The sequence below is a fragment of the Plecotus auritus genome, assembly GCF_963455305.1.
Source record: "Plecotus auritus genome assembly, chromosome: 1".
Lineage (NCBI taxonomy): Eukaryota > Metazoa > Chordata > Mammalia > Chiroptera > Vespertilionidae > Plecotus > Plecotus auritus.
In genome coordinates this window covers 61,700,416-61,718,948 of record NC_137770.1, presented here as the reverse complement: position 1 = coordinate 61,718,948, position 18,533 = coordinate 61,700,416, and the positions used below count along the sequence as shown (strand labels likewise).

The window sequence follows — 18,533 nt, the reverse complement described above, 5'->3', positions numbered from 1 at the left end:
CTAATGCATATGTATACAAAAGACTAAAATAATAACAAATACTGTAATTACAAAAATTTCAGAATTCTATTTGTATGGGAAAAATATTCACATTGCATTAACAGATAATTCTATAGTATGAAATAGTGAGAGTCCCACTAGTATGAAAACAATTTACTGTTCTTCTTGAAGATGTTGAAACAAATAGTATATAAATCAAATATATTAATAAACTAGAGGCCTGGTGCACAAAATTCATGCGTGGGTACAGTCCCTAGGCCTGGCCTGTGATCAGGGCCATCTTCCCTGGTTTCCCACAGCTGGCCCCGCCCCCCGCTGCCTACCCCCAGTTCCCTGTTCTCCATCAGGTGATCAGTGCCTGACGGCTGGGGAAAGGGACCGGAGGTCAGTTGTTCCTGCCCAATCTCTGGCCCCGCCCCCACCCTCTGTGTGTGGGGTGACTGGTGGGGTGGGGGCCTTGGCCTAGTGCTGCCCATGTCCCCCGCCACCCAACTCCGGATTTCTGTTTGCCATCAGGCGATCAGAGCCTGCTGGCCGGAGAAAGAAACTGAGAGGTGGTCAGTGTGCCTCATAGTGACTGGTCCAGCAGTCGTTTCTGGTTGTTCTGCCATTAGGGTCAATTTGCATATTACCCTTTTATTATATAGGATAACAAATATACCAAGTAAATAACAATTACATAACACAGTTCTGTTTGACATTTCTATTAAGGTGTCAGATATAAAAGTAAGAGTTCCTTAACTAAAAATGATAAAGGGAGGGGATATAGGATTATTCCCTTGTATCATGTGGGAGGAGGGAAATGAAGCAAAATAATTTATTGATCTTTGGACATATAAAAAGTCAGGAATATGGAAGGATCTAAGTGTTGGCCAAAAATGCACTCAGTTCTTTAGTCATATGGATTAGAGACAGACCAGCATCATCATTATCACCTGTGAGCTTGTTAGAAATGCAGAATTACTGGCTCCTCCCCAGACATACCAAATCAACTCTGCATTTTAACCAGATTTCTCAGATGATATCATGCACACATTCATGTATGAAAAAGCACCTCTGTGCTATATAATAAAGTTTCCTGAAAAGGATGTTCTAATCATTGCAGCAGTCCTCAAATGGGAAAGAAGTACGAATTAATACATGGGAAGCTCTGATTGAATGTGTAAAAATGTCCAGATAACCAAATGACAGGCAGTGATTCTGATACTTAATTCTCAGATGGCATTAAGAGAAGAATGCTGATTCATTTGTTTTAACTGGGTTAACAGTTTTCTTTTGAGTAGTTAAGTAGAATAATTGCATACTCTCCATTTTATATCCTATCATTTTATGTTGTGCACGCAAAAACACACCAACCTTATGTAAAACTAAATATAAAACAGGATTGCTGCCTGACCGGTTTGACTCAGTGGATAGAGCGTCGGCCTGCGGACTGAGGGGTCCCGGGTTCGATTCTGGTCAAGGGCATGTACCTGGGTTGCAGGCACATCCCCAGTGGGAGGTGTGCAGGAGGCAGCTGATCAATGTTTCTCTCTCATCGATGTTTCTAACTATCTATCCTCTCCCTTTCCTCTCTGTAAGAAATCAATAAAATATATTTTAAAAAAAAAACACAACCACAACAACAAAAACAGGACTGTCCCATCAGGCAACATCCATGTGTTTGAAAGACAGGCCAAGGTGGGGCAGGGAGGGGAGAGTAAAAAGGAGTGGACAAAGGTAAAAGGAAAACAGACTCCAATATGGAAATATCACAACTCCAAGTGAACAGCACTTGACACCAGACTGTTAAGTTAACATGTTAATATTGGGAAATGTTCATGAAAATGGGCACTGCGAAGAAATGTGGTTCTTGACAAATGTGATTTATCATATGGCTATTTGAAACATGAAAACAAGAGTATCAACAAACTGTATCCCTAACCAAAACAGCAATGAAGGTTTAAACATGATCTCTCTTACAATCTGCTCTATATGAAAAATGCTATAGCATCTTCTTTCTAGTTCCAGGGGAAAACAGTAAAAAATATATAAATACTAGCCACCTTTATAATCACATTGTTACAGGTAATACATTACTGTTCTTCCGTGCCACCCTACCTTAAATAAGTAAAGGAAAACTGGTAACTCAAAAACTACTATCAAGCCTGTATTTATTTCCTTTAATACAATTGTAATAGTTTCAGAACATGATAACCATAACAAGATTAATTTATAAAGAAATAATATAGATTATTTTTTCATTTTGAGAGTAAGTTGGTTAAAACTGGGGGACAGTGAAACAAGGAAGGGCTTAGAATAGAAGCAACAAAGAGGACGTTGGAGACAGGTTCAGGGGGTTAGCTCAAGACGAGCAGCCATTGCCCATTGCTCCTCTGGTTGCAAGTCTTGTAGGAACCCTTAGAGTTTAGGAGATACAAGCCTAAGAGGAAAGAACGGAGGGAAGCGAAAGGCACAGGCATGCTTCCGGGAGGGAGAAGCATGTCAAGAAAAGAGAATTAAAAAAAAATAAAACTTCAGGTTTAAGCAACACTTTACAATTTCTTTTCTTTTTTAAAAAGATTTTTTAGTGATTTTTTTTTTTTTTTCAGGCAGAGGCAGAGGGAGAGAGAGAGAAACACTGATAGGCTTCCTCCTGCACTCCCCCAACCAGAGATCCAGCCACAACCAGGGCCTGTGCCCTGACTGGGAATTGAATGGCAACCTTTCCGTGCATGGGATGATGCCCAACCAACTGAGCCACACTGGCCAGGACAACACTTTACAATTTCTAAGCCAGCATGGCGTTGGCAAATTAGGAATTAGAAAGAAATGGAGAAATTATTTGGAATTCTATTATTATAATTATTTAATTGGTTAGCATATCAATATTTCTATGTAGAAAAAGTTGCTGTACTTCTGGCCTTTTAGGATGGAATAGAAAGGTGAAGATAAATGAACTGGGTCAAATCTTATACAAAAATTTATTCTCAAATTATTGTCTAGTAGAAAATATACAAATCTAAGTGAAACAGAAAGAAGTTTATCTTAATTTGGTTACTTTCAAATAGGAGAAAATAACATAGGACCCTGTTAATATGATGATAATACAAGTTATAACATGAATTTGGTACTGGCGCACCTGCTCTAGACCTTTCTGCTTGGTTCCACCAAGCAATAGTTTCTAAACTGTGAAGTGTTGTCATATTATACAACACTCGAAGAGCGTTTTTACCACTGACACCCAATTGGAGAGAGATATTACATAGCTTTGAGTTAATTTTTAAGGAATTATTTAATGAAAAGTCCAGTACCACTTCTATACCATAAAGGCATAAATTTCTGGGCCAAAAATTTATCTTTGTGAGTCATTTGTGTAATTTGTAATGTGAGGCCCAAGGTTATTATTAGAGTAACAAAAAGGAGTTCGGTGTCTCAGCTCTGCTGATCTGTTATATGTATTATCTTATTGAAACATAATCAGTACTTTGAAAACTGATGGAATTACCCTGAAGAACAAGATTAGTTTTATTAATTTACAGTAGGAAAGATCTGTGGTCTAAGATTTGGACTGCATCATTTGCTACAAAGGGAACCCATTTCTAATGAGTAATCTGACAAAAAAAATTACACAATGGAAAGTTTATTGAAGAATATTATCAGAAAAAAGTAAATCAGAATTCTTTTAGACTAACTCAATAACCTGATTTAAACTCTCAAAATCTGTAATCATTTGTGTGTACTTTTTATTTTTTTTTCTGTTTAAAGTATTATAAATAGTAGTACATATGTCTCCTTTTTTTTTCCATTTGACCTTCCCCTAGCCTCCATGTGTACTTTTTAAAGACAGAAATCTCTTAATCCTTCATTTTTTAGATGTCAACCAAGGCCAAGGATTAATGCTGTTTTACTTTTTTAAAGCATAGTTCAAATGACCTCTTGCTCATGAATTTCACTCAAATATATTTATTTGAGCCAATTTTTAGCCAATTCACTCTTTTATCTTATTTCTCAGCCATCCTAATGGTTATCAGCCCCAATGACAGATTACAGTATTTTAGACCTTATCTTTCATTCTCTGTCACTATGTGTCAGTAGAATATGCTAAACCAAAGAGACTTCTTGATGTCCTAGTAAAGCAAAATGGACATTGTCACAATTATATTATAATATTGTAAGCATTCCAGTATGATGCACTTTTACCCTGATATTGACCTTATCTCAATGGTACTTTCCATTATATTAATTATCCCAAATTACGAGTTAATTTCTTCAAAATTATACTGGAAAAGTGGATACCTGTTTCCATAGTAAATGACTAAAAGGTGGCTTATGGGATAACAGGTAGGTTTGTCAAGGAGTGGGCCTCGTTTTTCATAATAACCAATGTTGTGCATCATTATGGTTATGATCCACAAGTGTAAATATTATTGGAAAAAGAAAACTGAATAAATGGGCAGAAACGTGGATCAGGATCTTGACTAAAATATTCACCCTTAGAATGGAAAAAGGCTTCATTGAGCCAATAGCGAGTAGGCTATATTTAGGTTCCTAAAAAAAAGGTAAAACTTCCCTTCCTCTGTTATTTCTTGATTATGTAGAATTCCCTTTTCACAACTTTTATTAATAACAAAAGACACTGTTATTAATGTCCTTGAAAATCTAAAAGATGGGGGAGAGGAAGCAATTGAGCCAGGTGATAGCGAGGACATTTGCAGGGCAAGACCAGAGCTGTATATTTCTATGCCTGTGGCAATGTATATTTCTCAAAGGAAGACCGAACTGAAAACCAGCTCTGACTCCATATTTGACCCCATCTCTGTAAACTTGTATGGACTTGCATTGCTTCTCGCTCTCTATGTTTTGGGAAAGGGCTGATACTAATCATACTCCAGGATTTGGTATCATTTCTGCAGTTGAAGGCTTACTTTATGCTCAACCCACTGGAATAAAAAATGGAAAAAATGCAATCACAGGACTGGAAGTCTCAATACTCTGCTCTAATTCCCCTTCGCTATCTTACTCTCCAGTAAAACATTAGCACTCAGTCAGAATAACTAATATTCTAAAGGACCTTAGGATTAGAATAAAATGGTCCAAAGACAAGCCAAACAGGACAAAGTGGGTTAAAGGGACTTGCAGAAGCCTTAGGTTTCCATGCCTTTCCCTAAACTCTACTGAGATGAGGATCACATGTGAAGGCAACCCTTGTGGGAGCAGTGTGCACAGTAAGCACTTGAGAGTTTGTGTGAACTTAGCAAGACATGGAATGATCGTGTCACTAATCAAATTTTTATCCTTTTTTTAAAAGCACATAGAAACAAGTAAAATGTCAGCACCACTGTCAAATGCAAAAGAAGATATCTATTACTGGAGCTAGCTCAGAAAGAAGTTGTGATGTAACATGTTGGTTGGTATATTAATTAGTCTCTATTCAGCCTTCAATTTTCTCTTAGGAAATCCTTTATATTTTCAACCATTGCACCAAAACAGTCTTCAATCTCTTTAAACTTAAAGACATCTGTCATTAAGTTGGTAAATTTTAGCAGAAAAAGGCAATTTAAAAAATACTTGCCATATAAGGAGAGGGAGCATTGTCATCGGAGACACTGTAGAATGACACTTCTACCGGAAGCAGCAAATGTGTGGGGCAGAAAACACCACTGGCCCCTACCTCGGCCGTAAAACCGTCAACAATGCCGAGAGGATCTAAGCGATAGTTCAAGACAGATTCCTAGAAGACAAAATAATTCTTCAGATATAAATTTTAAAAGTTAACATAACACATTCATTTTGTCTTCTATTTAAAGAAATACATTACTATGCCTTCTGGCACTGGAAAAGTGGTTGCTACCATTGCCATGCCCTCATTTCTAATGTTCATCTGACCTGAAATTAACCCTCTCTCATAGATCTTCTACCATCCTATCAAGTTTGCCTCCTCTCACAATTCCAACCCATGCTGAACTATCCTTGAATTTCACCATTAGTTAGATCTAATTGTTCAATATGTTATTCTTATTTCTGTAAATAAACAAATAAAAAAAAAACTCTACCAGAGTAGGAATGATATCAGAAATTTTGTTAATCTTCACAGAGCCCCCCTCTCTCCTTCCCTCTCTCTCTAAAAACAACAAAACCTACAGTACAAAAGCACTACACACACACTAGAATGGCTAAAATAGAAAGACTGACCATTGAAGTACCATATGATTTCACTTACATGTGGAATCTAAAGAATAAAATTAATGAACAAACAAAATAAATAGACTCATAGATACAGAGAACAGACTGATCGTTGCCAGAGGAGAGGGAAGTTGGGGGATGGATGGAAAAGGTGAAGAGATTAGAAGTACAAATGGGTAGTTACAAAAGAGTCACGGGCAGGTAATATACAGCATAGGAAATGTAGTCAATAATCCTATATAATAAAGAGGTAATATGCAAATTAACCACCACTCCAACACACAAGATGGCTGCCCCCATGTGGTCAAAGATGGCCGCCCCCATGTGGACACAAGATGGCCACCACAAGATGGCCAGCAGGGGAGGGCAGTTGTGGGCGATGAGGCCTGCAGGGGAGGGCAGGTGGGGGGACCAGGCCAGCAGGGAAAGGCAGTTGGGGGGGGGGAGAATCCAGGCCTGCAAGGGAGGGTGGTTGGGGGGGGATCCAGGCCTGCAGGGGAGGGCAGTTGGGGGGGACCAGGCCTATAGGGGAGGACAGTTAGAGGTGACCAGGCTGGCAGGGGAGGGAAGTTAGGGGTGACCAGGCCAGCAGGGGAGGGCAGTTAGGGGCAATTGGGCCGGCAGGGGAGCAGTTAGGTGTCGATCAGGCTGGCAAGGGAGTGGTTAGGGGGTGATCAGTCTGGCAGGCAGAAGTGGTTAGGGGCAATCAGGCAGGCAGGTGAGCAGTTGAGAGGCAGTAGTCCTGGATTCTGAGAGGGATCCCAGATTGGAGAGGGTGCAGGCTGGGCTGAGGGACACACACACACCGCCCCCCTCTTGCATGAATTTCATGCACCGGGCCTCTAGTATTGTAATAACCATGTATGGTGTCAGGTGGGAACTGGAAGTATTGGGAGGAACACTTTGTAAAGAATGTGACTGTCCAGAGAAAGATAAATATCACATGATCTCACTCATTTGTGGATAATAATGAACAACATTAACTGATGAACAAAAACAGTACCAGAGACAGAAACATCGATCAGACCATCAAACCTCAGAAGGAAGGTAGGGAAGGGTGGGGGTAAGGGGAAGAGATCAACCAAAGGACTTGTATCCATGCATATAAGCCTAACCAATGGACACAGACAACAGGGGGGTGAGGGCATGAGTGGGGGGGGGGATGGGGAGGTAATGGGGGAATAAGGATACATATGTAACACCTTAATCAATAAAGAAATTAACCCCCCCCCAAAAAAACAATATCATATCCCTGAGGAAATTAGGTATTAATACCACCATCAAAGACTTGAAAGGGAAAGATAGTGGCAGCATAGTTTTAGACTTTGTTGAATCCCCATATAAAAATATACAGAAAATTGATATAAGACCAAATATTACCAATATTTACAATAAAACTAGGTAATAAATATGCCTCAAAACCCCATAATACAAATGGGTGAGGGGAAAACATCTACAGTAACAAGAGCTATATGTTATCAGCATCTGTTTGGGGGATAAACAGAGAAAAGCAACAATGCAACTGATGGACTGAAAAGGCAACAGATACTGACTAGATGTTCAGGAGGCCAATTTGAGAACAGCAGAATAGTGAACGAGTGTCACGGGTCAGGAGTAAGGACTAAATGGGACTGGAGCAGTCTTAAAACCACCAACAGCCCAGCTGGTGTGGGTCAGTGGTTGAGGACTGACCCATGAACCAGAAGTCACTGTTCAATTCCCGGTTAGGCCACATGCCCGGGTTGTGGGCTCGATCCCCACTAGGGGGTGTGCAGGAGGCAGCTGATTGATGATTCTGTCTCATCGATGTTTCCATCTCTCTCCCCATCTCCTTTCCTCTCTGAAATCAATAAAATACATTAAAAAAAAAAAAAAAGAATGTGACTGTCTAACCACTATGCTATACACCTGCAACTAAGACAGAATAATATTGAATGTGAACTATAATTGAAAAATAAAGTAAAAGGATATAAGAGAATTTCATGGAACGCAAATATAGAAAATACAGTTTGGCCTTAAGGAAACTCATTTAAACACAGCCTTGGATGTTTAAAAAACAACAATAACAAAAAATACCTGACCATTGCAAACACTGGCATGGATGTGGAGGAACTAGAATTGTCATACATTGCTGGTGGGAATTAAAAATGGTACAGCTACTTTGGAGAACAGTTTGGCAGTTTCTTTCTTTTTTTTTTTTTTAAAATATATTTTATTGATTTTTTACAGAGCGGAAGGGAGAGGAGGAATAGAGAGTTAGAAACATCGATGAGAGAGAAACATAGATCAGCTGCCTCTTGCACGCCCCCTACTGGGGATGTGCCTGCAACCAAGGTACATGCTCTTGACCGGAATCGAACCTGGGACCCTTGAGTCCGCAGGCCGACGCTCTATCCACTGAGCCAAACCGGTTTTGGCTTGGCAGTTTCTTTAAAAGTTAAACATACACCTACCATACTATCGAGACATTCCATTCCTAGGTAGTTACCCAAGTAAAATGAAAATTTGTTAGCACAAAAATATGAATATTCACAGCAGCTTTATCTGTAATAACTGACAACTGGAAATGGCCCAAATGTCTACAATTAGGTGAACCAATAAACATACTGTGCTATACCCATATAAAAGCAATAAAAAGGAATCAACTCTTGATGCACAGGACAATATGGATAACTAATAATGGTCAGTACAAGAAACCCCTGACCGCCACCACCCCCAAAAGTAAATGCTGAATCAATCTATTTATATAAAATTTTAGAAAATGCAAGTTTTTTTTTACAGTGATAGAAATTCCTGGAATTCCTTCGTGTAGAAAAAAAAAACACCACCCATTTCTAACAGTTGTCAGTATTGTGCTGGACTGAATTGATGGAAGAGATTCACAGGATAGATGAGTGGAATGTATAAGACAAGGTTTTTGGACTCGAAAACTTTTTATTTTATTTTATTAATTGCTGTACTTATTTTGGAGTAGAAAACTTTAATAAAGATTTTTTTTTGCTATAAAGTTGTATGTGTTCTTATATGTTTTGGATATCAACCCCTTATCAGATAGAACATTCTAAATGGTAGCAAGGAAAAAACACTAGCTTCAGAAATAAATACAGAGTCTTCTACTTGGGTCAATGTGTTTCTAGACTCCACCTGAAGCCCCACAAATAATAAAAAACATCCAGATTCCCCTCAACAACTTTGCAGGGTAAGGCTTTGCCCTGTTTCATGAAACAAGACCAATGTGTCAGTTCAGTATTCATCTATCCTCTCCCTCTTTTTAAAATTGCCATAGAGAGTCAAATGCACTAGAAAAATATATATATATCATCAGTGATTTATTGGAGAGAGCACCTAATTCATTATAAATTAAAGAGGACCTATGAGTTGGACAGTTTCAGAACTTTTCTGTTTTTCTACTTAAGTCACGTGAAAATACATGCACTATCTGCATAGAATCGTGTGAAAAGAACAGTGTAGTACTGACCTTTTAACCATCTTCTCTTTCTTAAGGTTTTCACATATCAAAACTCTCTTTTCCCTCTCATAAATGTTCTTGGATTACTGTACAAAGATTGCAAAGGAACTGAGCCTCACAATGACCTTATCTAATTTTCAAATGATGCCAAAGAAAAATAGTGAGATCAATCTCTCTGAACTGATGCCTTGGTCAGTGACATGGAAAAGAGATCAATCAACTTACCATAAAACATATTTCCTGTTGTTGCTACTAAAACTTTAAAAGATAGCCTCAATATTAAAAAAATTATCTTGAATAAAGCAATACTGTTAATATATCAAAGCATAACTCTGATAAGCTATTTAAATTAAAAATACAAATCTTAAGTTATTTTCCCATAAAAATTCATCAATTAAAGTAACTTTTAAAATGTCATTAACAGGTTCATGTTTAAGGTCGTTTTCTAATTAATGACAACTAAATCCATAATACACTTGGTCCCAAGTAGAAATATCCATACTGGATAAAGCAGCACATGTACCAGAGACCTTTAACCATTTGATTTTAAAAAAACTTCATATTTTAGAACAGATTTAGGTTGACAGAGAAATTGCAAATATAGTACAAAGAACCATTTGATTTTAAAAGCCAACCTCATTGGTCATGAAGGGATTGCTATCAGTTCACCATCATCCCTCCTGTGTCCCAGAGCCAAGTGCACCAGGTAAGAAGGTGAGTCAAGTCTATCCTGCAGCTAGAGTCACAGATACCTCGATCCAACCTGATTGCATCTAAGTCCTCTGTCTCCTCTACAAGCTACCCAATTCTAAGATGTCACAACTAACAATTCTCTCAAATCCACTTCTCCTGAAAAGGAAGGGGGTGGGGGGGGAGGAAAAAAACGGGGGGCGGGGGGAAGAAAGATGATTTCCAGGCTTTGGAAAAATACAACCCATTTATTATTTCCCTTTCATAAACAAATGACATAAATTATACCCTGGATCTAGCTTAAGAAACTTGCACTCTTAAAATAGTTTCAAAAAAAACCCCAAAAAACATTACCTCAAAATTTCCTAGGAGACTAAGACTTGTTATAGGTGGAGCACTAGAACTCAGAAATGGTTTTTCATGAATTTCTGGGTCGCCTTCAATGTTTAAACAGGGCCGAGGACTAGTAAAAAGAAAAAAAAAAGCAAATGGACATATTAACCATAAAAAATTAATTTAACCAAATTTTAAGATGTTAAATATCTAGCTTAACATTCTTGATTAGATTTTATAATCATTGTTATAATATTTGATAAAGAATATATATAACATTTTGGAAGTTTTCATGGTGGAATTTATAACATATCATGTAGTGGCATCTGCTGGAGATATATAATAATGCAGTCTCCTGTATCAGTCTTTGTTTTCAGTGAAAATGAGAATACAAATGCAAAATTATGTGACTAAAGAATGACAGTATTATATGTCAACTTAGAACAAATGCTGAGGCTTGTTTTGCAAATGAGTATAGGGCAAAAGAGGAGGTGAATGACTGGAAATATACAAACCCACTTAAATGTTAAAACCAATGTTAAAAATTTGTTTATGTAGTATTAATTTCTCCCTAACTCATCCTTAATAATTGTATGTGTGAAATCACATTGAAAATGATAACCAATTGAAAAATAAGATTTCTGTTAAATTTGTGATTTTTAGAGCCAACATTATTTATTGTAAAAGGTCAGAATTTTGTGTAATACTATTTCATATACACAAATGAATTTTAAGGTAAATACCTTCTAGATGATAAGCTTTTCAGATGCGGTAATGAAGAATCCAGATCAAAGCAACCTGATTGTGTCTTTCTTTGAGGAACCTAAGGTCAAAGTAATCATTTGTGAAATTAAAAAAAAAAAAGACTATAATTTTTTCTTTAATTGACAATACTTAACAAATGAAAGCTAACTGTATCTTAAAAATAATAAACTTTCTCCCCAAACAGCTTACTTAAAATCATGTTCTTTATTGTTTTTATGTTCTTATTTTATTAACTAATATGGGAAAAATGGGATTAATAAAAGCACTTTTACTAGGTTTTTATTATTTTTTAAGAAGCAGAACCAGTTTTTTCTAAAACTAAATCCTACATGGAATCCCAATATAATTATAAGATGTTTTTGTTTTACATACTTCCGTATTCTGGGAGCAGAAATAAAAGATTTATAGCTTTAAAATAAAAAGGAAAAGAAGAATTAAATGGTGATGGGAGCCTGGGGTGGGGCCAGCTGTGTTGCTCCTTTGCCCATCCCCACCACACTGCACATTTCCAAGAACCCTGGGGCTCCATAGCCAATAGATTTGAAAAATACTACACTTTGCAGTCTGAAGCATCATTGTACACCAGATTACGTTTAACACAAACCACCATCTAGATCAAAATATCCTAAAAATGAAAGACCCACGTGTACATTAAAAGTAAAATTATGTACAACTTGCAAGTTAGACAGATATTTCTAGAATTAATATTAAGTATATACAAGTATCCAAGTGATCAGTCTAATTGGTGACTACGAAAAAACAGATGACACTGGAAAGCTAAACAACTTCAATATTTTTTAAAATGTGCACCATCTTATCTGACGTTATTTTTAAATATACTTTATTGATTTCAGAAAGGAAGGGAGGAGTGAGATACAGAAACATCAATGATGAGAATCATTGATCGGCTGCCTCCTGCACGCCCCCTACTGGGGATCGAGCCCCCAACCCAGGCATATGCCCTTGACTGGAATCAGCCAGGGACCCTTTTGTTCACAGGCCGACACTCTATCCACTGAGCCAAATCGGCAGGGCCAACCTCAATATTTTTGAGAGTTGTGCAAGTACACCAGGCAATTTTTTTTTAGTCAGCACTTAATGTGAAATTTTCAATCTAAACTCTCATGCTTCGATTCTGGAAAAGTTTCTATCTTTATTTCTTCTAATACTGCATTTTCCTTATTCTATCTAGCCCTCCTTTTAGAATTTCTACTAGACTTATATTGAGCATCTCATTTTATCCTCCATGGCTCTCATATTTTACCATCTCTCTTCCTTTCTATGCATCATTCTAAGTGCTTTCTTTTGTGTTTTTTTCCCCCTAAGTGCTTTCTTAATATCTGTCTAATCCATTCACTAAATTTCTATTCAGCTCATTCTAGTCCACTGTTTAATCCACCTGTATGTGTATGTACACCTGTGTATACTTCAATTATAATAGTTTTTCATATTTATAATTGGTGTTTAGTTCTCTTTCAAATCCACATGTTCTTTCATCTTAACCCCAGTCTTTATCATCTTTTATATCTTAGAATATTTTAAACAATTACTTTTTACTCTCTTTTCAGGTTGCTCTGATAGCAGGATTCCTAAATGTGAATTCTCCCATTTCTTGCACCTTCTGATTTTTTTAAGGTGCTCTGTAGTGTTTTTCCTCTGAGATAATCTTCAGCAAGAGTTATTTTCTAGGAAAATAAATCCTTGGTGCCATGGGGTATAGACGTGGAATAGTTTCATGTTTCTTCTGCTAGGACTCAATGGATTTTACAGGTGTCAATTTAGTCTATGGTTATTTCTTAGCTAGATGTTTCTGAACCTCATAGACAGCACACATTCAGAACTACCAGGAGTGGCTTAGGTTAAAGTCAAAATTCTTTTGGGGGATTATTTTCCCACCCACTATACGCCTCCTCGTTGCACCCTTAAATAAACAGGTGATTTCCCCCCCTCCTCTCGCAGTTCTAGAAGGGTAGTTCACTCCTGTTTCTAGTTTTATGAGAAGTTTGGTTTTTAGGACCCAGCTATGACTGGAGCCGACTTGTTGCCTTGACTCCTGTCCCAGGAAGGCCATTAAACCCTAGCACTATCTTCAGTTCAGATATCCGAGAGGGCCATAATTTTTCCAAGTTAGTATTCAGAGGTGTACCTTTCTTGCTGTTACACTATATTATGCATTTACAAGTTGTGTTGTCTTATCCAGGATTTCTGTGTTTGGGAAGGAGGAGGAGGTCTTCCTGTGTCAACTTAGTGCACCATATTGAATGAAGTCTATAGTGCTTTTTACACCAGAGTGATGCTGATAAATGATTTGCAAACATTTTAGATATTTTCAATTTCTAAATATGAGATCAAAGGAAAATACTTACAGGACTTGAAAGAAGAGGCAATCCAGTCCGAGGATGAAAGGCTCTAGTTAAGGTTCCATCCAAGGAATGAAAATTATGTTTCCGCCAGACACTTGAATGTTTCAGTGGTATAGTTTTCTGCTAGGAAAAGAATTAAATTTCGATGATGGTTTTTTTTATGTTAGACTCCTTTCTAATATGTACTGACGTATTACATCCTTGGTGGTGAAGTTAATGATCTATATATCTGTATCTTTACACACACACACACACACACACACACACACACACACACACACACACTTTAATCAGAAAACAATGTCTAAGCTTTTTCTAAGATGCTAAATAAACTCAAATATTCTTTAAAAAGTATGTTCAAATGCCTTATCAACATATGGTCATATTTATAAATACTCAGATTCTAGCATCTAGTAAGGTAATATTTGATTCTGTTTATTTGTGAAAAAACTACTCACAGGTAGGAAAAATAGCATACTATTCTAAAATATAAACCTATGTAAATATCAAGAGGTTCTCAGACAATATAAGTTGGTGGGGCATGATACAGCAATATAATAAACATGAATTTTAAAATATATCTAATACAGTCATAGTACCATGTTTTTGAAGTGATACAGGAAATAGGCTAATTCTTCAGAATCTAGGTAAGTTTATACGCAAAGATCAAAAGCTCATAAAAACACATGAGTAAACATCAGAAAAGACTCATTTGGGTTCTAGCTCTGCCATTTACTAGCTTTGTGATGTTGGGCAAATTAACTTAACCTCCCCAGGCCTTGGGCTCTCATTTGTAAACGGAGTGAATCATAGAACATAGCCTTGGCCGGGTCGCTCAGCTGGTTAGAGCATCGTCCTGATATGCCAAGGTTGCAGGTCCGTACACTGACAGAACAATTGATCAACAATAAGTTAAGTTAAAATAAATTTTATTTATGACTCCTATTTACTCTCCAGCAATTGTTCATAATATTGAAATAAACAAAAAAGGGGCAACAGGAGGAATGTACCTAGCATTTGCTCTTCAATGAGTGAGTTATTTGCAAGGATATTAATACCAGTTCTGTAGCAGGTTTATTACATCAACTTGTATGTTCTATAGATAATGGGCACCTCCTTACACCTTATAACTAGACCTCCTGTAAAGAAAATCCACACCATAACAGATGTTTAAGAGTTATATTTGAAATATTAGATATTACTTACCAACACCTCTGTATTTTTCAGTTGTTCACTTGTAGACAAACAGCCATTTACACTCTTTCTCTGAGGACAGTTTTGAAATTTTTCATCAGTTGGATCTTCTTTCTTATCCTGTTCATTTTTTAATTGGTCTTGTCTTTTGCATTTGAAATCTTCCTTATCTTTATTGAGATAATTTTCAATACTATTAAGTTGCATATTTTGCTCATATGTTGTAGGTCTTTTTGAGTCTTTATTTGAGCACTTGTTCTCATGTTTGTTCAAATATCCAGACATTTCCAATGTAGTAACTTTTATTTTCGGGTCATTATTTTTGGGCTTATCAAATTGGTGATTGTTAAAAGATTCTGGGTTACAATTTTCATTTTGAATTATTTTTTCCTTATTCTTACTTATGCAAATCTGTTTGTCAACACCGTTGCCATTTGAATACTGTTTATCAATTCCATTGCTAATTTCTTGCTCCTTAAATTGACACTCAGAAAGTGTATTTTCCAACCTGATTGTCAAAACTAACTTATCTTCTTTGCAATGAGACATATTTGAGGGAGCCAATAAACTAGTGGCTTTGCTCTGTATCCCCTGAAATGTACTTTGGATGTCTTCACGAGGATTGTCTTGATGCAGATTTCTTCTCATTTGAGGTTTCGAAGAGGACTTGACTTTACTATTGCATTTAAAAGAACTAAAAGATTTAGTAGGTATTAAGTTTTCCCCTTCATTGCCGTCTTCTAATAAGGAAAATTTTGTATTAGAAATGGAAATAGAGGCATCATCCTTGTTTTTCTTCAACAAATTTTTGTCTTCATATGAACTCCTAAACACTTTAGAAGGAACCAAAGTAGAGTCATGTGCGTTGAAGGATTGCCGGGGTAAACGTGATCCAGCAGGATCAATGTGCTCCAAGTGCTGAGCAATCCTTGCAATCACATCTTGCCGCTCCTGGAGTAATGAGCCTATTAAAGGGTTAGTCTCACCAACAGACCGACGAGAATAAAGACCATTAGCAGTACAAATTTCACTTCGAGGAATTTCTGGTTTTACTCGGATCTTCCCCTCACTGGTGTCTTCTGAGGAGGTAAGCTCTGGACTACCAAAAGAAATTGAGAAAGTTTCTTTACATTTCCTCACATTTTCATTTTCTTGTGAAACCCGGAAAAGTTTTGAATTAAGTGAACTGGACTCTTGAGTATTAAATACATGTCCAGAAACATGTGAACTGCTTGGATCACAATGGATCAAATGCTGAGCAATTCTTGCAATAACTTCTTGTCGATCCTGAATTAAAGAGCATACTAAAGGATTAGTCTCACCAACTGACTGCCAGGAAGTCTGGCGGCTAGGGACACTGGAATCAATCACTGAAAATGATTTTAAAGTCCTCACTGATGTTTCCTGTGACTTTTTATCTCCTGTACCACCGAAGCCCACAATATTGGCTTGACAAGTTCCATAGTCAGATTTACCGCCAGGGCCGGGATACAGTTTGCCATTTTTGACAGCTGCAGTGTATTCTGGAGGCGTGCCATTTTTTGCATGTAATACGCTTTCAGGTGCCACGGTCCAAGTCTGTTTGCTACACACACGCTGTGAACTGTTTGTACTACACTGTTCTGCTTCGTTAGAATTGTGGTGCTGATGGGCTTTAAGTTCATGTTCTTGAATTCTTTTCTCATAAAGGCCAATATTAGTATGGATACTACACGTCAAAATTGGGTAATTAGATTGTCTGGGCAAGGACTGAACACTGACTTTCAAGGCCACATTGTGAGAAACATTGGGAACAGGAAACACATGTTCAATTGGAGTCTGTGAAAAATTCCACTGCAGGTCGACATCAGCAGCACTGATTCTAGAATCACACAGAAAAATATGGAATCGATAGGTTATGAAAATCATTACTGTGTATGATTTTAAAAAATTTTAAACAGTCATATACTTATCTTTGTTTGCATTAATTATGACTGAGGTTTTGCTTTTAGCTACTTTGCCATGCATGTCATTCTGATAAAACCAACATGAGAAGTATAGATTATGCTTCAAATAGAGATGATCTTCTTTTTAAGAACACTAGACTGACCACGCAAGCATTAAAGCTCAAGAATATTATAATTTAAAATTACCTGTCAGAGCAGAAAGAATAAAAGGGCTTTGTATTTACCACTAAATAATTGGATTCAGCTAATTCTATTGTGCAAGGTGATTAAGAGATACTCTATCTCATGGCCACCTGCCTAAGAGACAATTAGATAGTTGTTCAGCAGTTTGTATGTTTATAGTTATCAAAATGCCCCAAATTAAGAAAGCCTGCCATTATGGAAATTCATCAGCCCTGAACGTTTTTCTGCTTTATTTATAACGGCAGCACTAAGTTCACTGTTGGTTCTATAATCCAAGCATTAAAGTTCTCTGCAAACTATTCTACATCAAATATAACCCGAGAAACAAAACTCATACTGATTCATATCAACATTTCTGTAATATGTTTTGAGAAAAATGCCAGTAAATTTTATCCACTTAAATTAAAAATGAAGGGACTAAAATACTGAAAAGGTAAAATATCATTCAGTAGCTAACCAATGCAGCTGAACACACACGGCTCTTTTTGTGCCTACACTTACCTGTAAAGAATATTTCGTGGAATAGCACCATGAGAAACACTCAGCCAAGCACTTAATTGAGAAAAAAACACAAATGAGCGGACAGCCAATAGAAGGGTCTTCTCTTCAATAAATCGATCGCCACTCCTAAGGGAAGTAAAGAAAAAGCATCATCTAAATGTCAGCAAGTACAAAATAACTGAGTTTCAGATAGAGAGAAGCTGAAATAAACATATCCCTCAGGATGTCTGCTTTCAAGAGCAGAGAAGTAGACTTACCAGTTGTCACTTAAAGTTATATCTGTACTAAGTATCTACAGTTATATCTGCACTAAATTTTACTACATAAATAGAGGGATTCTGAGAAAGTATATATTATTAAAATAATGTACAGAAAGTTGTGGGAAACCTGATTTACCGAGAACAACTGTAAACTCAGTTGTGCAACTTACTGTCGAGGAACTGGCTCCAACACCCATCTTTCTAACAATAATGCGTCTTGCTTAATTGCAGGGTCATTGAGGTCCACGCCGTCCGTGGTGGGCCCCTCGTCGCTGTAGCAGCAGTCTGGCAGCAGCATCACCTCCACCATGATCGGAAGGCTGTTCTTCCACAGCAACGCGACCTCAGACCTGGTTCTTCTGGCTTGGCGACACTTAGAGAAAATGAATGTAAGCAAAAGGTCTCAGTAAACCCCACAAGTTTATATTTTACTTTGAAAATTATAATTGTAAAGTACATATCTGTATGTGAAATGAGTCATCAATTGTAGAACTCGCTTAGATTTGCCTATTTAGGTTTCCTCACTAAATAATGAATTCACACTAGTGAGCTCTAAAGTTCAAGGATTAGTTTTGAACAACATTTATGATGCAAATTTTCTGGTTGGGGGGACATCTTTGCTCTTTCTTGAGGTGGCCCAGCATTGCCTAGTTTGTTAATTACA

General features: G+C 37.2%; 1 protein-coding gene across 13 annotated transcripts in view; it reads right to left on the bottom strand.

Moving 5' to 3' along the window:
* ATOSA (atos homolog A) overlaps positions 1–18,533 on the bottom strand; it is a 90,379-nt gene that overhangs the window by 7,323 nt on the left and 64,523 nt on the right. For 7 of the 13 annotated variants that reach the window (XR_013959169.1, XM_080643908.1, XM_080643907.1 and 4 more), the window contains 7 exons: positions 18,040–18,242; positions 17,610–17,735; positions 14,992–16,840; positions 13,789–13,905; positions 11,401–11,480; positions 10,679–10,787; positions 5,555–5,713 (listed from right to left, as the gene is read on the bottom strand). Coding sequence is in view for 11 of the 13 variants with exons in the window: in XM_080643908.1 (XP_080500034.1) it covers positions 5,555–5,713; positions 10,679–10,787; positions 11,401–11,480; positions 13,789–13,905; positions 14,992–16,840; positions 17,610–17,735; positions 18,040–18,242 (2,643 nt within the window). In the remaining 2 variants the exon portion in view is untranslated. Of the gene's footprint in view, positions 1–5,554; positions 5,714–10,678; positions 10,788–11,400; positions 11,481–13,788; positions 13,909–14,991; positions 16,841–17,609; positions 17,736–18,039; positions 18,243–18,533 lie in introns of all 13 variants that reach the window. The other 6 variants (XR_013959170.1, XM_080643905.1, XM_080643904.1 and 3 more) reach the window with 1 other exon arrangement.